General features: G+C 33.5%; 3 protein-coding genes across 4 annotated transcripts in view; 2 read left to right on the top strand and 1 right to left on the bottom strand.

The window, feature by feature from the left end:
* Positions 1 to 385: 385 nt before the first annotated feature.
* On the bottom strand, positions 386 to 11,207 carry LOC113235913. Its single transcript, XM_026471836.1, has 9 exons — positions 11,178 to 11,207; positions 10,941 to 11,055; positions 10,030 to 10,117; positions 7,714 to 7,860; positions 6,279 to 6,386; positions 4,566 to 4,657; positions 1,768 to 1,876; positions 714 to 852; positions 386 to 599 (listed from the first exon to the last, which is right to left on the bottom strand). The coding sequence occupies exons 2-9, from the start codon at positions 11,052 to 11,054 to the stop codon at positions 446 to 448; spliced, it is 951 nt and encodes a 316-aa protein (XP_026327621.1). The 5' UTR covers position 11,055; positions 11,178 to 11,207; the 3' UTR covers positions 386 to 445.
* Positions 11,208 to 12,026: 819 nt separating this feature from the next.
* Positions 12,027 to 14,940, top strand: LOC113235648 (dynactin subunit 5). Its single transcript, XM_026471469.1, has 5 exons — positions 12,027 to 12,074; positions 12,148 to 12,199; positions 12,277 to 12,464; positions 12,699 to 12,810; positions 14,602 to 14,940. Exons 2-5 carry the CDS (start codon positions 12,152 to 12,154, stop codon positions 14,800 to 14,802), a joined length of 549 nt encoding a protein of 182 aa, XP_026327254.1. The 5' UTR covers positions 12,027 to 12,074; positions 12,148 to 12,151; the 3' UTR covers positions 14,803 to 14,940.
* A 559-nt stretch (positions 14,941 to 15,499) lies between these two features.
* The window catches only part of LOC113235583 (PAN2-PAN3 deadenylation complex catalytic subunit PAN2), a 36,828-nt gene continuing 30,144 nt past the window's right edge, over positions 15,500 to 22,183 (top strand). For both annotated transcript variants that reach the window (XR_003310881.1, XM_026471333.1), the window contains exons 1-11: positions 15,500 to 15,644; positions 16,444 to 16,607; positions 17,527 to 17,696; positions 18,013 to 18,133; positions 18,220 to 18,419; positions 18,691 to 18,922; positions 19,331 to 19,470; positions 20,092 to 20,244; positions 20,986 to 21,082; positions 21,430 to 21,525; positions 21,614 to 21,736. Coding sequence is in view for 1 of the 2 variants with exons in the window: in XM_026471333.1 (XP_026327118.1) it covers positions 15,587 to 15,644; positions 16,444 to 16,607; positions 17,527 to 17,696; positions 18,013 to 18,133; positions 18,220 to 18,419; positions 18,691 to 18,922; positions 19,331 to 19,470; positions 20,092 to 20,244; positions 20,986 to 21,082; positions 21,430 to 21,525; positions 21,614 to 21,736 (1,554 nt within the window). In the remaining variant the exon portion in view is untranslated. The remainder of the gene's footprint in view (positions 15,645 to 16,443; positions 16,608 to 17,526; positions 17,697 to 18,012; positions 18,134 to 18,219; positions 18,420 to 18,690; positions 18,923 to 19,330; positions 19,471 to 20,091; positions 20,245 to 20,985; positions 21,083 to 21,429; positions 21,526 to 21,613; positions 21,737 to 22,183) is intronic.

Below are 22,183 nucleotides of genomic sequence, written 5' to 3'. Positions count from 1 at the left end.
ATGTTTTGTATTGCTACAGAAGCAGTTGAACATAAAGAATTCTGCCAATGACTGACTAGACATTGCAAAATTCTTCAAGGGAAGCCAGAAACTTAAAAATATAATAGAATATAGTTCCCAATGCAATATTGAGGAATAAATTTGCCAAACACAGTTTCTTTACAGATGGATTATTGAGTTTGTACTGAATCATACCACATTCACACTGCTGCTCTGAAAAGCGAAAGTATATGCCATATTCGATTGTCTGTAATTTTGTATGTTTGATTCATTGTTCTTTTTTTGCTTTACTTTATTTTTTAATTATTCTTTCTTGTGTATTTTTGTGTTATGACGTTGCAATGTGAAGCAATCGGTATAAATAAAATAACCACTGCACCTAACAGGTTAATCTCGACATATTTTATTAACTACAACAAAATAAAAAACAAAATAGGATGAAAAATTAGACAGCTATGTCAAATTCCTTGCAGATTTTAGACACGTGGTGTGAAGCTACGGCTGCTCGTCGAGGTAGAATCGCTACGTCGTCGCCAGTAGCTGTTCTTACACTGAAAGCCTGTAGTCTGCATGTTCCGGGCATTATACGACCGATCACTCTGAAAATTGACAACACCGTTACGTGCATTGACTTATTTAAACTTGAACCTCCGAGAAACGTCACAATTTTTACATTACTTCAAGACAACTGTAGTTGAAAAAACAGACTCTACCTGACCGTGCAAGGTGGCTTTAGTTCTGGTAGCAAGAAGTCGATTTCATAATAAACAACTTGAATGGCGGGTCCATTGTCATCCCGAATCACTAAATTCTTCGCACAGGATTCTCCTGGTCTTACGCTTACACATTTTGCTGAGAATTAAGTGTATTTTTTAGGAATAATACTAACAAATTGAAACTACATGTGTTGTATACGTAAATATTTATAACACCTATTGATTATTATGAATATCATTATGTTTTACTTCCATAATATTTATTTATATTTTGCGAAATTACTCCACTAGGTATTTCGTTCTAATTACTAATACAAAGATCGAACGCAAAGAAAAATTTCTTCGAATATAATTTCACAAAAAAATTATGAAAAATGTTTATCACAATCAATATTACAATTTATAAAGCGACATCTCTTGTCAACCTTTGCAACTGTAAAAGCTGGTCGAGTGAAGAAAAGCTTTCATAGATTTCTCATAGATGGCACTACGGCCAAAAATCAGTTTAAACTAAAAACAAAGATCTGTAACAAACGTATACAAAAAATTCGTAAGGTCTACTGCCTCGATATGTAGATCAGTTGGTAAAGCGGTTGCCCTGATAAGGCATAGACGCAGGTTTTATTAGATCGAAGGAATTTTTCTTTGTGTTCGATTTTTGTATTGTTCATTATTATAACACACCTGTCCCCCATGCTCCTGACATAAGTACCTCTTTCGTTTCCACTAGCACCATTCCTTTCATACAAGCCCAATTATATTCAAGTTACTTTTGACTTAGTCTTTTTTAAGGAAATCCTGAATCTGATTGAGATATGTACGCCGAGGTCGACCTTTCCCGCGTTTTCACACTCATTCGTTCTATAAATTTGGACCGTTATTCTAATAACATCTACCATTTCCATATTCAAAACATTGCTTTTTCTATTCTATTAGCAAAGAAACTCAAGTAGCTTTTATCCATTAATAAGACCTTAAAAAAGAATGTACAGGATGTTCAATTGCCTGTTGATATATAGTTAAACAATTTTATTACACCAGATAAACTCACCAACAATTTCGTACAAAATCAAAATTCCAACATCTTGTAGAGCTTTGTGCCATTTTAGTACTTTTTCCACAGGACCAGAAAATGCGCGCGGTCCATTTTTTTGTATGACCTGAAATCATAACCATTTTCCATAGATACCTCAATATTTCTGACATATAATTAATATTAGGCAAAATTTCCTGTTTTTGTGAAAAATCTGTAATCTCATTGGGCTTCACATTTATGACTAGACCCTTATAATCGTAAGAGGCTTATAATCGAATTTAACGTTTTAAGGATAAAAACGTAAAATAAACATCAAGCTTATTCGAGTGTCTACATAGTTTTATTTTCTCTACGACAAAGCGACGGATATTGCAGTCGTTGACCGCGCAGATGCGCTTCCTTAGCTTTTATTTACTTTAACAAAATCGCTCCATCTTTGTTGAAGTTTACAATAAACTTGGCAAGTTGATAATTTATTACAAAGCAGTATCTAAACATAATAGTTCTTTAAGGTATGGTTACCTAAATGGTGATAAAATATACATTTAATATTTTTAACCTCTTGAATTTATTAGCGTAGGTCGAATAGGAATTATCGACTTATTTTCGTTTGAAGGACTACCGCTTACATTCTTCAGAATCTATAAGTTCCTAGGTTACTAAGTAAGAAGTTAATAGCAACTTTCTATAAGTATGTTCAAGGAAGCGGGTAACTTAGTCAGCTATGGATTGTGCAAAACTTTTAGCGTTTTGATAATGCAAGATATTTTCAAAATAATTATTAAATGATCTTAAAGAAAAATACTTTTTAAAAGAAATATATTACCATACAATATATTATATTATTATACATTACCCACGCCCATTCATTGTTTAGTTTGTTAAACAAAACTAAACCTTACGTTATTAAATTTGACTATAAGTCTATTCTTTTTGGTGATCATTGCATTTTTTAATTACGTCCTCGAGAATACAAAGTAAGTACAAGCAGGTACGTAGGTACAGGTAGGATATTTAAAGAAATATTCATCTCTTGGTTTTAATGCCTCGTGTAAAAATAACAAACTATGTATATAACTCCGATGATATGAAAAACTATTAGGTTGCTACCAACAGGTTAGATTAAATTGGAGAAAATCATATGCAACATTTTTCTATTTTTCGACAAATTATATTATAAATTTAAAAATTGTTGTTTTCTAATTGAAATAGTTCTTTTCATTTTTTTTCGTTTCAATCGTTCTTAGGTGAAAACTCAATTAGACTGATAGAAGTATTTGAAAATTACGTGAATCGTTCGTAGGAAAATTGACGTTAGGTAATATAATTTTAGGTTTGATATAGGTTGGAAAGACTGGACCCTTACTTCATTCACCAAGCATTTCTTATGTTGATAGTATTAGTATTACATAAATTATCAGAGCAATGATGAAAATCTCCTTACTTCTTTCTAGTGAAATATTCAACATTTTCATATAAATTTTGTGTGCGAATATTAGCCGCAAACGTGCACGATAAATTTTATAAATATCCCGCCCTGTGCGCGCCCTGCTGTTTTTTCCTAGCACCTTTTGTCGTTGAACGATGACAAATTGCCGAAATCGTCCACAATAAGAGAACTGTTTATTTAACAAAACACGTATGTGTTCTTTTTAAATATTTCGTTTCTGTTTACATCTGTACAGTGACTTGCATAAAATTGGTTGTTTTATAATAATAGTCTTAAAAGTTTACTGAGCTTTAGTGGAGATTCGCAGCTATCAAAGACAAATCGTCGCTTTGTAAATAAACACCGCTGAAGTGATTCGAATAATATGAAAATACTGCAAATATGCAATATATTGTAATCAAACATTTTAAAGCTATTATTAGAGTATAGGCTCTATTTATGGATTACAAATCATTTTATCTTGGTTATACTATTTTTAATGCCCCGTTTTATTTTAACTTGAGTATCAAGTAACAATCGCCAATACTCGATTTGTTGCGTACTGAGCGACGAAATGGTCTTTGATGGACATCGAGTATATAACCAGAAATAGACACGAAATGTTGGTTGGTGTAACGGGCTGGTGTCTGCAACTCGACGTCAAGGCGCCTATTTTGCGTGTGGACACGAAATGTCATTTAATTTATTTGAAAACTATTCTGCCAAATCATTACGGTGATAACTGCGCTACGATTGGCCAGCCCGAATCCGAAATAATTGACGGATGTCGTCAGTTGTTTCACTTCAAATCGACCACTTTAACTTGAGTTTTGCTATAATAAACAAACATTGAAAAATTACATATTTAATATTTAATTACCTACCGATGAAATGTGATTCCATTTGTTTATAATTAGATGTTTTGCTGTTTTTCCCACACCACCATTGTTATAGATATTCTCTTTATTACAATAAATACAAAATAATTTTGGAATATACGGAGACGTACACGCAGGTCAATTAATGTTGGCGCTGTTACTATTTCAGTTTTCTAATTTGTGAATTCAGCGCAAACGAGAGTTGATATTTAAAAGTGATAATATAAGGCCCATTTGCCTGATGAGTTGCCAGGGTTGGATAGCCCCTATTTTGTCTCTATTTCTGGTTATATACTCGACGCTGATGGAATACGCTTTGACCCTTAAAGATTACAACCTGATCTTTATTTTTATTCAAAGTTTTCTAATTAATGCTTATCTTTTTTGTTTCAGTAATAAATAGGTTATAATTATTATTGGTGTAAGTAAAATATAAAAAAGGATCGGTTTAGAAGCTATAACTGATATAAATATATTTAACGTTATACTTTAAAAGATATCCATACCTTTATTTTATCCAGACGTGTCTTCACAGGGTTCTGGTATTCTCTCTTCGGTAAATCAACGTCTACCGCAGATAGCTGTGCAGGACAGGAAACTAAAAACAAACAATATTTCCCTCTTTCCACGTGATATTTTTTACTTGCATCCATTCTCTTAACAGTTTTTGTAACGAGTTGTTGATCGTGTAGGTATTCGAGTCATATTATGGAGCTACATGTACATTTACAAAAAATAAATGAAAAATAAAAACTCTTTCTACAAAAAATCACAATTGATTGATAACTAAATAGATACCCCACATATACAGGTAGGTACAAATATAAGTAAGTCTGTTACTTCTGGAATAATGATGCACCACACTTTCCACTTTGATTTATTACACTTATTACAATGCCCATATGTGGTTCATCATCATCATCAGTTTACACCCATCCCCTGCTGGACGTAAACCTCCCCTTGTATAGTTGAGTACGTAAATTACTGTTGAAGTGATGCCTCTGAAAGCTAAAGTTGATATCGGATCCAACAGTAGATATCACAAAGTTTGCTGCAACTCTCGAAAATACAGGGAAACAAGCTTGTTAGGAGTTTAGCGGCTTAGCATCACTTTGGTTTAAGACAGACTGATAATACGTGAACAAGATGTCTTTCGTCTTTCTTAATATTAAACTAGGTGGTCGTCGGAACCGGAAGCCCAATCGTTCACAACCAATAACTGTCTATTAAGTAATATATTGTCTTTAGTTTGATTTAATAAAATATAATATTAGCACAGTACCCTAGTTTGCGTTGGAAATTAAACTATTTTTCGGGCCTAAATCGGTTATTTTATTTTTAAATACATCACCGTTTCGGGCCCTTTACAAGTCTCGCCTGGTTGGGTATAGTCACTTATGAAGGGCGAAAAACGTTGGTTTGCTTGAAAAAACATAAGAAAATACGCGATTTGGATCCAAAATAAATAGTTTTATTTCCAATTAGTAGCACGATAGATAGACGAACTCGATACTGTAGTTAGTGATTTATTAAATTTTAATATATTTTCTGGTCATTTCTAATGCAATAGGTAGTCATCGTGTCTAACTAAAATACTGCAAATCTCAGTACAGTGTTTTATAATTTCATTACAACAAGTATCTGTCAGCTCTTGGAGTGACGAGAAAGGATATGATAAGGAATGAGTACATCAGGGGAAGTTTGAAAGTGGCGCCAGAGACGGAAAAGATGAGGAGTAGTAGGTTAGCGTGATATGGACATGTTATGGGGAGGGGAGATTGTTATGTGACGAGAAGAGTGCTAGGTATGAATGTGGAGGGATAAAAGGGAAAAGGAAGGCCAAAGAAAATATGGATGGATTGTGTGGGAGATGACATGAAAAAGAAAAGGTGTGAGTATAAATGACGGCTGATATAGTAGAAGAAAAATAAATGTTGTGCCGACCCCACCTAGCTTGAGATAAGAAGAAGAAAAAGAAGTATCTTTCAGCTCTTTATCAAGTAAAAAGACGTTTATTAGTTTTTAGTAGAAACATCTTACTTTGCAAAATAACATATTGACTGGACAGAACTCTCTGCTATCTAATATACAAGTAAGTCAAATGTATATTTTTTATGTTATTAGCCTCAAAATTTACAAAAATCCTTATTTTTATTCAAAATGCTGTTTTGATATTACAGTGTTTCGGTTTGCTACTGTAGAGGTATATGAGAACTTACTTCGAGGTTTTTGAACGACGTCCGACATTTTCTGACCATCGGTTAATACTTGAACATTGTCATACACACTTTTCTGCGGATCGCGGGCCTTAGCCATTGAGTTTGGAGCTTGAAAAAAAAAGCCTGTCTAAGTATTCCAATGTGATTCCAATGCAAACATCTCGTACTATCTTTATCCTTTTAATGAATTGGTCAACAAGCTACATACTACAAGCTTATTAATTCCCGACAGTTAATTTTTGTTCTATAAGCATGAATTTAAAACATAATAAAGCAGTGTTCCAATATTCTTTCAGGCGTGACATTTGACTGAAGTTTAGCAAATGAAACGTTTTAATATTCCAAATACGGAATGAAAACTCCCGTATGCCAATTTTGTATGCTTTTGGAAAAACATTACTGCAAAATTCTTCATACTTAGAAATTACAAAAATGAGTGTAAATCTAAGTAAATTATAACTCAAACAATGATACTATGACTATTTTATGATGATATTAACAAATTTAAAACACTATTTATATAATTAACATTTAGATGCTAATGATTAGAGATTTTGCCGAAGAAGAATTCTTCGGCAGTCGAACGATGAACAACTCCTGAGGATGCCCCGTAGCAGGGCGAAACACGTGTTGGGTATATTGTTAGTGGAGATGTTTGTGGCTGTACCTGCGCTTGTGTTATCTATTTATTTTAGTAATTTTATGTGGAGGGAGAATGTGGAAATCATGAATAGAATATTCAACAGAAGCACAGCTTTTTTGCACAATTTAGCCTTCACTACCCAGTTCGCGAACCCTCGCGAAGTAGCTAATTTGCTCGTACTGTTTTACTATTTATGTGGCATTGCCGCTTTTCCAGAATGCATTAACGGCAAGATAAGAAAATCTAAAATTTCTATAAAACGGTTAGGTAATACTTTCTTACTTATTCCGCGTTAGTTACGCTGAAAATTAATTAACTATGCACACTATTCTCAGTAACTCATTAAATAATTGCAATATTTGCAATACACTCATTATTGTTTGGTACTCTTTTCGTAAATGAAATGAAATTACTATACTCTGAACTGGCAATCGGTACCATCTCAATTTTGACAACTTTACAGGTGAAGAAAAAAATTATTTTTGCCATTTATATAGTAGTGTTTGGTACATTGAATAAAAATACGTAGTTTTTAAATATTTTTATTACACATATATGTGTATGTACACTACGTAGGTATTTTTATTTAATAAACCAGATGCTTTATAAATGATTTTTTCTTCACCTATAAAGTTGTCAAAATTGAGATAGTACCGGTTGCCAGTTCACAGTCGATTGTTCGTATGTTAATTTTGCGGATATCTTGTCGTTTTTACGTTTAAAGACGCAATGACTTAACTTCGAAGACTTAAAATCTAATAAAGTAACGAATGAAGTAAATGAACAACTAACTTGAAGACATCACTTGCTGTTGTGTAAATGTTTTGGGCTTATGTCGCTCTGCACCAGCAAAAGTGCGATTTTGATAGTCGCCAACAAATGGCATGCCGTTATTAACAATTTGTCGTTCGCATGAACGTTGTACTGACGGTCTTTGTCCTGGCAAAAGAAAGAAATTTAAAGTTAATAGGCACTTTTCTATAAAGACGCTTAGACGGTGAAGCGATAAGACCTCCTCTTAAAAGATTTGGGTGTCCGAAGCTTTTAACCACAAGAATGTCCGATATACCATATGACCATGAATACAAAACACGTTCATTCCTTAGTTTCGCAAGAGACGATTATAAAATTCTTGCGTACAATCTGATTTTAGCAGCAATTGTCACTTCCCCATCCAGTGAGTTTGTAATCATATACCATTAAAAACATATTATCATATCGCGCCCTAATCTCATGAGTTGGAGTCGGAACAGCATATTTTCTTCTCCTTTTTATATTTCAAACATTAACTTTTTTCCTTCACTTGCTTTTCGTTGACAATAAGTCTTGTTCTCTTTAAATTTTGCAACTTATGAGGATTTCAACCTCATTATCAGCCTAGAGTCATGTCACGTGCTGATGGCAAACGCCCAAATGGCTTAACTTTTATTCTGTGGGTCGAGATATAATGTGGGGCGCCACATGCATCGATACATTGGCTCCATCTTGCTTCTAATATACCAAGAACAGAATAGGTCTTGCAGCTGAGCAATGATAAGATTAGTTCCACTCAGATTACTTATTCACACTCTAAAACTCCCTTTCTTTCATCCTCATTATTGATCCACATGGGACACTCGAAGACTAGAAGCTACATTGCCTATCGTATTAGCACACCTATACAAAGACGGAACGCTGGCAGTATTTAGAGAACTCTGTCGCAGGAGGGAACCCAATTTCGAACCCTTGGTATAATAAAGTCACATATAATCAAACGTCAAAAGAGGTTTTATTAGGTACATGAAAGTCATAAAAATAATACGAACTACATGAAAAAAATTGTAGTGAAATTCTCTAACTAAAATTTGGTTTCGTAGAATTTTTAAACTTAAAAAATGGTTCTTTTACACATCGGACCTTATTATATCAATGGTGCGATTCATTCATTAATTTAGCCTTTGCATGTTTAACTAACTTTAACTTTAGTAGTAAAGTTATACGTATCAAAAAGTTCAAGTTACATGAATAAGTATAATTTCTTTAGGAAATTACCCTTTATAGGTCCCATGACCATGGTCAACCGTGACCATGGGACCTGTAAAGGGCCCCAAACGTCGGTTTGTTTGAAAAAACAAATATACGCGATTTAAATCCGGAAAAATAGTTTCATTTCCTATGTGTAACAATCGCGAAAACCTAAGAACTCGATATATAATTTCTTCATCATTTATATCTTATACCTAGCGTTTATATTAAATTTGATATTTAATTTTACTCTCATAAGCATTACTAATAAAACAAATGATGTATTGCAATTGAAACTATTTTTCGGATCTAGCTAAATCGCATATATTTGTTTTTTCAAACAAACCAAAGTTTTGGGCCCTTTACACATTCCATGATCATGGCTTACAGTCAGTCAGACATTTATGATCAAACTGCCGCGCCTGTGAAACCTCTATGAGTCGATAGTACCTCAGCTCGAAGGCAAATATTCCCAGTACTGAATCTCTAATTCGAGCCGCAGGGATACTGGCTTAATTTCAGAATTCATTTTTTCGTAAATCGTATACTATACGTGTACTATTATTTAGTTCAGTTGATATATGAAAAAACATTGGTATACGTAAAGTGCTTGAATGCTACGGTTTTGTTGTAGGTAAGTTTGTGTTTTTTGAATATTTGTAGTAATTGTGTTTTCACATCGTGTACTAATCAATCAGTGCATATATCCTCAATGTTATTAAAGATAAGTAAATTATTTCCAAACTTTTTAATTCAACTCTTTCACTGTTATTCGGAATCAACCAAAGCCATTTCAGGTTGTGTCGAATTTTAAGAGTCGACTTAACTGCCTGCAGAGGTCTCAGGTTCGGTTCCCGGGCAGGGAGAAATATTTGTATGGCCTACATTTATTTATCTCGTGAGTTTGGGTGTAATTTGTGGTTGTCTATGTTGGTTGGTGGTATGGTTCCCCTAGTGCATAGTGTGGGGGTATGTTGAGTGTGTGCGTGATTATTATTATGATTCCAAAACGAAAAAAGAATACTTTTATTTCAACTTGTATCACTATTAAAAACCTTAGACATCGAAATTACTTATTTTCATTAGAAAATAGTTGATACTCACCAGCTATGTACGATGCGTTGCTATCTGCAAATGTTGCCAAATATCTAGGGTCGATCCCAGACACCAATTGACCTTGACCTGAGACCGGCTAATGAAAAAGCAATATTACTACTTCAGTCTAGGGCTAAAATGTATAATTACTAAACATTGTCATATCATAAATAATGCAGGTAACCATAACCACTTTGTTATTATTTTATTCGTTACAATTTGCTACTTAACTTAGCTTTGCTTTACTTAGCTTTGACGACATAACTTATAATATAACTAACTAAGTACCTACCTGTAAACACACGTACATACTATGTAGGGATTAAAAATTTCTCCAAACTGTCTTATTAAAAATAACACTTGTAATAATCGTAATAATAATTACGTTAATTGTTTAATTTTAAAATATCGTGCCAAGGTAGCAGTAAACCAAAGATAGCACTTAATTATGATATCTGTTATCTACGAAAGTCACAATAAATAGGAAGCATTTTACGTTAAAATTTTGGATATTATATATTATATTATTGACGTAGCTTTATTTTAAAAAAGTTATTGATGTTGTTTTATTCATTATGTAACGTACTTTCGATATCAGTTTAAAGATTTTTAACCGACTTCAAAAAAAAGGAGGAGGTTCCCAATTAGACTGTATGTTTTTTATATGTATGTTACGCGATAACTCCCGGCATTTGCGAACAGATGACCCATAAAATAATTTTGTGAATTTATGAAGACAACTGACTTCCATACTAACACTGTGATTTTAAGTACCTATAGTATACTACCTAACAAGTTGTGTGATCGCAAAATTTCATAATCAACTAATTTCGATGTTGTTTGCCTAGGTTCATACTCACATAAATAATTAATGTGGCTTGTTCTAGTAGTATATTTTTATTATGAATTATTAAGCTTACATTTGTTGGAAATGATGGAGACTGAGGATTCATTGGTGGCATTGACACGTATCCTGAAACTGGTTGCCCTCCAGGAAACTCCGCTGCATAGCCACCAAAGTACATAGTTTCCATTCTATGTCCAGAAACAAAAGACGATCGAAACAATGGCGAAACGCTTTCTCTTGGAAGTTACGAAAATGTTAAATATGCAATGAGTAGAGTAACCTAAGTGCATATGTAAATGTAATTACTTACACGATGTTATTGTTCCCTGGGTTCGGCGAGAGGGCTATCATTTGATTTCCCTGTAGATAGTCTGAAAAGATTAAAGGATTTTTTTAAATCTTGAATGATAAAGTTATTAAAACATATTTCATCATCTCAAAAAAAGTTACCTGCTCCTACTCTTGGTTCTCTTACAATGTACCGATCCATCATAAAACGATTTTTTAGATTTTATTTCGAGTTAGTTTTTGCAATCGCAGAAAAAAATCTTCAAAAAGCGCGGGTAGCGCCAGGTATTAATTTCAATGTAGACCAAGATATACAGTACATTCTGCCTGAATATATGTGTATGTATGCCGTCGGTGTATTAGTAGAATTGAAAAAGTAAAAAAATAATAGTGTTCTAGAGAAATGAATTCACCTTGACTTCTCGAACTCAATACATTCCCCAACAGTTTATCATATTTTTTACTTAACTTTAGTTTACTTTAAATTTTTATTGAATTGATACTCAATGTTTTTTTTTGTGAAATTACTTTTCTGGTCTGTTATAATTATTAATAAGTCAATATTATTAATACAAAGATCGAACATACAGAAAAAAATCCTTCAATCCGATCCGATTAACTTAAGAAGTTTACTTTATTTGTTAGCTTTATATGCCCATCATTAAATTAAATAATTGGAGATTCAATTAAATTTCCTTCTAACCAATGATCTTATATACGTAAACTCTAACATTATTCTAGAACTATTAGATTACACAAATATTCGACAAGGATTTAGGAATAATATTACTTAATACGAAAATATTCAATACGAAAAAACTTCTAAACGAAATCGATGATGTCATTTCATAGGATTCCGTGTGCCGTTCAGTGTCATTGTAATAAAATGTCAAAATCGCTGAAAGTTGTTGATAGTTTCGTATGTGTTTCGTATATAGAATGAATTTAAAAGAAGCTACTATTTATTTGTAGAACAGTATTATACATTACAGAAAAATGGAACTACAAGACACTTATTACAATAAGTCTGAATATGTTGAAACAGTGTGTACTTTAAAAAATACAATTGCAAAAAGATTTCGTTTTCTTGTTGGAATATTAATTAATTTCGTGTATTTCAGGCTTCGGGTAACAAAGTAAGTCGACAGACTGTACTGTGTGGCTCTCAAAATATAGTTTTACATGGTAAAGTAATCGTTCAGAGCGATGCAATCATCAGAGGAGACCTAGCGAATGTGAAGACCGGAAGATTTTGTATTATAAGCAAAGGGTCTGTAATACGACCTCCATTCAAGAAATTTAGCAAAGGGTAAGTATTTTCTTAATGTATGAGTTTAACAGTAACATTATATGTGATTAATTAAGTAAATTTAACACATATTTTCAATGCTGATGCTATCAGTTATAAAAGTTGGAGTCTAAGAATAATGCCATAGGTTATTTGTATACATTTTACCTATTAAATAGTATCCTGTGACTGTCATTACTTCCATATATATTGTATTAATTTCAACATGTCAATGTATCCCTATATTTGTTACAGGGTGGCCTTCTTCCCCCTACAAATGGGAGACCATGTTTTTGTTGGTGAAAATACAGTTGTAAATGCAGCAGTTGTTGGTTCATTTGTTTACATTGGAAAAAATGTTGTCATTGTAAGTAATGAAACTGCCTCTGTGGCCGAATGGTCACCGTGCTGGACTGCAACACAGAGGTCCCAGGTTCGATTCCCGTGGCCGTGAGAAATATTTGTATGGTCTTCATTTATTTCTCTCGTGAGTTTTGGTGTAATTTGTGGTTGTCTATGTGTGTGTCCATGGCATCCACAACACAGGGTTTCCCTAGTGCAGGGATGTTAAATATGTGCATTATTATTATTATTGATGAATATTCAATTCAATTCTTTATTGCGTTTACCATAAATAATAATGTAAATATTATGTCTTATATATAAAAAAGGCAGATGTATGACTAGCATCTGCATAGTAAAGATTCAAAAACCAGTCAATTGATCGATCTTGCAATCAATCTGCATCAAGCAAATAGAAGAATTTAACATTTGTAAAATTGCGCTATTTAGAAGCCTCTTTATTTAGAAAATACGCTAATTACCATGTTAAAGTAAACACGTTGACGAAAGGTAAAATGCCTAACATGCATTTGGTAGAACTACAAAATTTCAGCTTTCCACATAACAAATAAAATTAGAGTTATGATTTTTATTTTCTTAAAAAAAATACTTTTAATCACTCCTGTAATATTTTCCAAATGGACGTTGGACATTTTACCTTCCCAGTGTCGACATGGAATCGCATACCAGACTTAAGTTAGCATAAATATTTACATTATTGCTATGTTTTATTTAGTTTTCTGTTTATTTTAATAACTAACCATAGCTAATTGAAGATAGAGATAGCAACTATTCTAGATTTGTATCGTACGTGTTTATACTACCTTACATAATATAAAAATTTGTTGTTTCTATATGAAAAAACACAGAATTGAAAAAGTAATAAATTTTTTATTTGATTTGATCAAAAGAGCAAATATTGTTAATGTTTAATAGCAAAAGAACAATAATTTGATTAAATTTCTTTTAAATTTGTGGGGTTCTTTTGGGAAGGTCTATATTCAGTGGATGTTTTTTGACTGAAATAATGATGATGATAAAAGGATAGGAACACAACAAACAAATCTATTCTGTTACCTTAGAAATAGCATTGATCCAAGGTAGATTCTATTTTACTTATAAATATTTTTCACATTTGTTTAATAACAAAATTTTGTTTTCCTTTTTCATTGTGTTTGCTTGTCACCTACTTTTCGGAATGTTCATTGTGTTCAACAAAATCATAATCATCTATTAATTATGTTAATACTCGTCATACACAATTTGTTGAAAAATATTATATGGGTTGCATGACAGATTTCAAATGTCAATTACTGTATATGTAACATATCTTGGGTATACGATCTTTGGTTTTAATCTATTATGCTTACTGACATATTATTATTATTATGTGTGTGTATGTGTTTGAAAAGACACTCCATAGCGACTCCATATGGCTACATGAAGCAGCCTGATGGCACATAGTGTCTCTGACCATTTTGATACTGTAGCAACAGGATCATGATCGTTAGAGAAGTGAAATGTCTCTAACAATTGTGTGTGGACGAGTGATGGATTAACAATTTTTTTAGGCTTGTTTAATGTGATTATTCTAAATTATTTTATGAAAAGCATGAAGCTTCAAAACATTAATCAAGTCTGATGTAACTTCAATGAAAACTCTAGTATACAAATGTTTTATGAAATGAAATGCAAATGTCTGGAACTATTAAACGCTCCTTATGTATTTTAAAGAACATGACAATCTGCCTACCTATGTGAAGTATACCTGTAATTTATTTGATAAATAATTTTAATAATTAACTATATTTTTTAGGGAAGAAGATGTGTTCTTAAAGACTGCTGCATGATTGAAGACAACTCAGTGTTACCAGCAGAGACGGTTGTTCCTTCCTTTGCAAGATATTCTGGAAGTCCTGCTCGTCTCATAACAACTCTCCCTGAAGCTATGCCTGACCTGATGACGGAATTCACCAAGAATTATTATCAACATTTTTTACCAACTACTGTAAATTAGTATTTTGCTTAATTAATATTATATTGTTAAGCTTAAAATATTGTAAAATGGTTAACATCCTAATAATAAGATATCATGCTGCTAAATGCACTTTGCATTATATAATGATGATGTATCAAGTTTTGTATTATAATGTAATAATTATAGTTAAGAAAAATATGTCTTAAATAGAATGAAATAAAACTTGAGGGCTTGTTTGGTATACTTGCAAAGTTTTAATTATGTTGCCTGTATAAACAAGTTCGAGTAAAACATTATTTAAGGATTGGACAACAGCAAAAAAAATCACGTTAAATAAAGACCTCTGTCTGGTTTCATCGTTTTCGTTCAGTATCTGTGTCATCTGTTAAATATGGAAAAAAATGTTTTTTTGGAAAATATTAATTTGTTACCATTATCATGCACTGAGTCTTTATAACATTGCCAGATTCCGATTTTGTGTTTAATATGTTTCTGAACGATAAATAGTTTTTTCTTTGCAAACCAAAGAGAAAGAGAGAGATAGCTCGCGTCGACGAGTTTCTTGTAAGGTGTTTTTGCTTATTTTGTACTCAATGACAAATGACGCCGAAAAAGCACAGTATGGTCTTCTGACCTTCGCTTGTTCCAAACGGAACGAAGGAAAAAAAAAGCATCACTTGACAGCTCGACGCAAGCAAGCGGTTTCAATTATTTTGTTTTTTCCAATTTTTGCCCTTTTCTTTGTTAAAAATCCCTTTATTTTTTAGTTTACAGCAAAAAAATACCTGACCTAAATGTCTTGTTCTTTGAAAACAGAATTTTTATGAGAATGGAGTACCATTACTCAGATCTTTGTATACCAACGGAGCATCTTCTAACAGGTAAGTAAACAATTTACAAAAATAATCAATATAATACAATAATATGTGTGAATAATATTGAAAATAAAAGTCGTGAGACATCAAAGGAGTTAGTGTTGACTCTAGGGGGCCTAAGTTTTAAAAACTTTAACTAGTAATTGAATACGACACGCAAACAAAAATTGAGGGGTGAAGGGGAACTTGTGCTAATTGAAAACGAAAAATTGCGAGCAGGTGCATTGATATTGCAAATTATTATCGCTGATTGGAAATATTCCAAGTGAGGTGTAAGTTGCAATAAAATAGCTAGGTACATATTTGTATTTTACTAATTTTCTATTAAATTATGTTAACAAGTTGGATTGACGTGAAGTGACCATTGCAAATCAATTGTTGCTGACTACAGATGGAGTTAGCTCTATAAAATATGTTTTATACAATTGTGGTGTTTTGGTCTCTATATTGTACTGTATTTTATGAGATTAAAATTTGTTATCACCATTATCAATGGCAATAAAGATTATAATAGTTTTAAATTAAAGATATCTGCTTGTAACATCGATATAACTTAGGATGACCTCTAAAGGTTTGTGAGATTTTTAATCGGTAATTCTACCGCACCAACAAAAAAAATTGTTACTATTGAAATCATGGAAAAAAATAAGCTGTGTTATACATTTGGATTTAGAAGGTAAATACATTGTGTCATTGACCTTTTGGGTCCACCTGTACTCTTAATAATTACACTGTCACTATTCAAGATGTAAATTGTTTTTCATTTATGAGTTAAAATAATTGTCATAAAAGTAACGTTTTTTAGATCACTATAACACAACAGAATATGCTCCTCAATACCTCATGCCAAGCCAGGAAGGAGAGTATGAGGCACGCAGCAGTGTACTTGTGGATGGAGGAGACCGTTTTGGAGTTTCAGCGGTTGCGTTTGACAAGTATGAGGAACTCATATGGATGGGGAATCAAGGAGTATGTTCCTTTTATCATCCTATACTAATATTGCAATATAGATCTTATGGTTCACTATTTAAGTTTTCTACCTCCACTATTTAAGATTTTTAGTAGCAGTAGAGCTCCTTGTGAAAGAATTCGCTCAGGGAAGTACTACCACCTTACCAATTTCTGCTGTAGTGTAATGTGAACATTACTGCATTCTGGTTTCGAAGGGTAAGGATGCTGGTAAAATTGCAGGCACATGGGACTTGTCAACTTATGTCTCAGGGTGTTGGGCGCAGTGGCAGTGCCCCTCAGATCTTTGTGATTTAAAGCTTCGAGTGGCACTGCAATTGTTAGGGACAGGCATGTCGCTTACTACCAGGCACACAACTTGTTAATTCCATCACTGAGTATTATAAAAAAAAAGATCTGTCTCATTAAATATTTTGTGTTTTACAACAATATCAAGTTTGGTTGCAAATTACAATCAAAATTAGCAATGTGAATATTTCCCCTTGGGTATTACTTAGTTAACCCATTTGTCTGTCATCCTATTTTCAGAGGCTTATTCCCTGGGCTTCAACTTTTCAAATTCATCAAGTTGAACTTGAAACTTAGGCTCAACTCACACTGGCGCAGAGACGAAGCGTTGCGACGCGTCATGTTTTTTCATCTCTATTTTCTCATTATTAAGGTACAAATCTGTGCTATGCAAATATGGAAACGGGCGTCAACGCTTGGTTGCAGTCGAGCGGCTTCACTTGAGCACAGTGAGGCGTCAGATGCCGACCACACTGTGATCCGCACTGTGATCCGGGCGCACTAATGCGAGCTTGTGCGACGTTTGTCGCCAAGCGTTGTAGTTGGGAACCAGGACGCGACGCGACGCTTCGACTCAGCGCCAGTGTGAGTTGAGCCTTAGTCTATTTAATTTTTGAATTTTTTTTTTTAGGGTCATGTAACATCTTACTATGGGCCAAGTATGCAAAAATATACGTCATTCCAAATTCATGAAAGTGAAGAAGTGAGAGACATTGTTACTGTGGAGCAAGGTATCTATTGCTTAACAAAGTCAAGTTTGAGACATCAAATTCGAAGAGGTATTCCCAAACATTCATTTAGGTAAGTAAAGTGTCATTCTAAATTAAGTGTTTTGGGTTAAGTTATAAATTAAGGAAAATTCACCCAATGGGTTGGTAAATTCGCCCAATATGTAGTTTTAAGTGACTTGTTTCACATATTAGAAACTCAAAATCAGTGAAACAAGTATATAATTTTACTGGTTTACAACGTATAGGGCTACTGCAGACCTATTAGTTTTGCATAATATTTACTACATGGTTACATAATATTGAAATGAAGGTCAGGTGTGTGAATATGAGTTGGTTAAAATGAGACCTTTAACTCACTTAGTACAATGTTTAATTTTGTACTACAGGTCAGGTAATATGGTGGACATGCAGTGTTTGTTCCAACAAAGCTCAGACAAGCTTTTGATAGGAGGCCACCAAAACAAACTCATTGATTTGGATTTAGGAAAAATGAAAGAAACTGTGATAGTAAGTATTTTCACACACGCATACGCACAACCGCCTGCATGCACGCAATCAGGCACACTAGCCCTTATGATAATGATTTTTTACAGCCAATTCAAGAAGAAGGCTGTGCAGTTTTGCGCAGTGGTGGGGGATCTCTTGTTGCTTGTGGCAGCGCCTGTGGCATGGTAGCACTACGCGATTTAAGAAGCCCTAAAACAGCCGAACATACCTTCAAAGCCCACAGCGCATGTCTATCTGATTTAGATATGCGTGGTGACCTTTTAATTACTTGTGGTTTTACCCAGTCGTAAGTCAATGTTTTACTAAATATGTTATTAGAGTGAAAAATAATTTATGTGATATTTATCCTATATTTCTAAGAATTCCGATTTTGTTTTATATTATATTGATCCTTAAATTTATCTTACCACTTGCCCTGCATGAAAACAGTGTAAAACTGTAAACAGGTGTGTGTACCTTCAATATAAAGCAAAGTGCACAAACTTTTTATAAAATTTTATAGTATAATATGTTCTGTGATAATGTGCCAATAATATATTTGTCACTGCTTTTGCCAGCGTCGATGGAGTAGCTGTGGCGGAGCCCTATGTAATAGTTTGGGATGTACGCTGCCTCAAGGGTAATACCACTGAAAATGAAGGCGCCTGGTCTATACAGGTGGCATCACCACCTCTTCTACTACACTTTGTTCCTGCTTTCTCTGGGAGAGTTGTAGCTTTATCAGGTGACGGCCACGTAGCTTTACTGCACGTCAATTCTAATGAGCATGAGGAACAGTCCATTTTTCAGGTAGGTTCATTATTTGTTAATTAATTTTTAGCTTAGTGACTAAACCATAGAATAAGTCCTAAGTCACATCCTCAGAAACAGAGTAGTTAAAAAGTGGAACAGATTAATGCTAGCTGATGACGTGTTTATGCTAGTTCAGGGAACACTTTCAAAAATCGGCTGGACAGCTGGTTAAAAAAGAAGAATTTGAGTATTCTAGGTCTTTGAGTTCTTCTAGTGTTTTCTGCACTTTAACAAAAAGATTCAGGACTATTTCTGGATTTGTGGACTTTATTTTTATAAATTCAACGTAGCTTTGATGTGGCATTTTGAGGCATATCAGCTTCAAGCTGCTCGCCTGTTAATAATAAATAAATAAGTAAATAATATGTTTAAAGTTTCATAATATTAGCATATTCATATTTGCAGGTGGATACAAACAATTCAGTATGTAGTGTATTAGACGTGTCTGCGACGAGCCAAGCTTTGGTATTTGGAGACCAGTCAGGACATCTGCACCTCTTTTCGCCCCAGCATAACCATGAGCCAGTTTTCAATAATTTTTCAAGGTAAGAGGACCTAAAGTGTCTTTAAGCATATTGGGTCGTCAAATGTTCGTTACCTCAAGTGTCCCATGTTCATTACAATCGAATAGTTGTGAATTTTTAGTTTTAACAATGGTAATATTTTAAAATCATGGAGCAGTAACTCAAGAGAACTGCTAATCGCGATACAAGACACCGTAGTCGGGTATTTAGTACCTATTAGTGCACTAGATGTCGTGACGAGTACCAAATAGCTATTTTTTTGACTAATTTGTATTACATTACTAGCTGCAATTTATCAAAGCTACTCTAATTTGTAGTTTTAACATGATTAGGGTTTGTTTTGACAAATAATATGGACTCTAGAATATACAATGATGGTAATGTTAATATATTATATTTTTTTAAATAGAGCAAGCAGCTGTCCGTGCGACTTCTTATATTTGATATTAAAGACGAATTAATTGATATCCAAGGCCATTTACGTTATATAAACTACTTCCAGGCTATAGATCAGCACCAGCTAGATATAAGACGGAATTTTGACCCCTTTCAGAGTTACGATCGACGATCTGTAGTATGAAGAATGGCTGTCCTCTTGGGTTACTGGTCCATATTTTAAATAAAACAATCGTCATATTTCAGAGACACAGAATTCGGAGATCCGTTACCTGATCTACCAACAGTGAGTTTCAATGACACAACATTCCAATTCTCAAGTATTCCACTACCTTCTCTGACGACCGGCAGTAAGTGGTTCAACGACTTGCCGGCTGAGTTCTTCAAGAAAGTTTTTAGGTACTTGAGTGTATTGTGTTTAGCTTCTAAGCTTCTCATAGATGGCGCTACGACTAAAAAGTCGTTGAAAGACCAAGTACAAAGACACGATGCAAGCACATAGATAAATTCGTGAGGTCCCTTGGTTCGTTCTGTGGCTTAGTTGGTATAGCGTCTGGCACAGTATGCAAGAAGACACGGATCGACGGATTTTTTTCTGAGTGTTCGGTTTTTGTAAATTGGTTTTCGTCTGTATGTTTTGGGAAGTGCCAATAAAAGTGAACTCCGCTGCTATGGCACTCATTGTACAGGGAATTTCCTAGTTTGACACCAGACAATTAACATGGTTGTCTGACACATTATCAATATTAATGTGAAGACATGATAAAATTTTGAACAGCAATGAAAGCACAGGTCTCAACATTGCCAATCAAAGTGGAGAAGTGTTGTGTCATAGCAACCAGTAATATTTCGTTATTTTGAAGTGCCAAAAAGTTGATAAAACGCCTTCTCTGTTTTGATTTGGTCAATAATAGGCTTCACTGAAGAAGAAGGTTTCTAGTGCTTCGCTGTTCAAAATTTGGTCAAGCTTTTTGCATTTAGTATGTTACTTATATTATTATATTTTTATTATATTTTTGTTTTTTAATTTCAATTAAAAACACCAGCTATTTTTGTGTACATTTAGTTTGTGACTAAGTTAGTGTAGATGTAAAAAAGTATTTGTTTCTCTACACATCACGTTGTTTTTAAATTTGGCAGGAAACCGAAACCTATAGATCCAGAAGTCCTGAAAACAATGAAAATGCAAGGTCCTATTGGGTACGCACCAAACAATAAAACTTGTAGGAGAAATCAGGTATCATTGCTTTCTTTACAAATACTTATAATAAAATAATTGATACCCAATATAAAAGTACTTGCTGATAATTGTTGAATTGGTTTTTAAACGAACATTTTTTGATAATTGTTGTATTCATTTAAAAAAAAATTTGATAGTTGTTAATGTTTAGTAACAGTAACCTCTTATTAACGGTGTAGGGAAACATAGAGGTGTAACTTGCATGTTGGAGATTCTCTGCTCTAGGAAAACGTGTTTGTAACCGGGTCAGTGTGGCGAACTATGTCCTCTCCATAGAGGAGATTCGTGCCAGCAGTGGGGTGTGGAATGAGTTATTAATAACGATGTTTAATTACAATTTCCAGATGCCGTACACAGAAGACACTTTAGAAGATTTAAATTCCCCCAAAAAAGAGGAGATCAAGATTGTTCCTCAACCTATTCCCAAGCACTATCAAAAGGTAGGTGTGTATTAGAATCTCGAAACCGATCGACATGATCATTATATGACGGCCATATTTGAGTACACAGGAACAATAACTTTTTCAGATGGATGTTCGTTACAATAAACAATCATCCAACGATAACGCAGAGCTTGAGAACTTGAACAAATCGGGACTACCGGGGCTTGAAGCGACGTTGCCTAATTCCTACTGCAACCCCATGCTACAGGTACTGTTCGTACATTTTAGGCTTAGTTTTTATTATAAGTTCGAAGAGATAATTGTCGTTGATAATTATATATCTTGTAAAATTAATTTGAACAAATTGCTATAAGTGCCACCAATATGCGGTGTGTTTGCATCTGAGACGTATCCAAATGTGTCTAATATCAATCTCAAAAAAGTAACAAACCAGATCGTTTTTGCAAAAATTTTTCTTCCTGTTTATTTAGTTTTCCCTTTTTGTAGTTTTTAGTAAAAATTTAAAGAGACAAAACTATGAATGGAATTGGATTGAGATTGAATTATCGGATAATTATCATGATAATATAAAATAAATATTTTTTATAATTTCGAACCCTGATTATAACAGTCTATAAGTATGTACAGAAACAAAAAAAATTATGCAATATTATGTCAAGTATATGAATCCAGTATTATACAAAAAAACGCATAT

This window comes from Hyposmocoma kahamanoa, unplaced genomic scaffold (assembly GCF_003589595.1).
Source record: "Hyposmocoma kahamanoa isolate Upper Pololo Valley unplaced genomic scaffold, ASM358959v1 88, whole genome shotgun sequence".
NCBI lineage: Eukaryota > Metazoa > Arthropoda > Insecta > Lepidoptera > Cosmopterigidae > Hyposmocoma > Hyposmocoma kahamanoa.
Note: the sequence above shows the minus strand (reverse complement) of the source record. Positions and strands in the feature narration are given on the sequence as shown.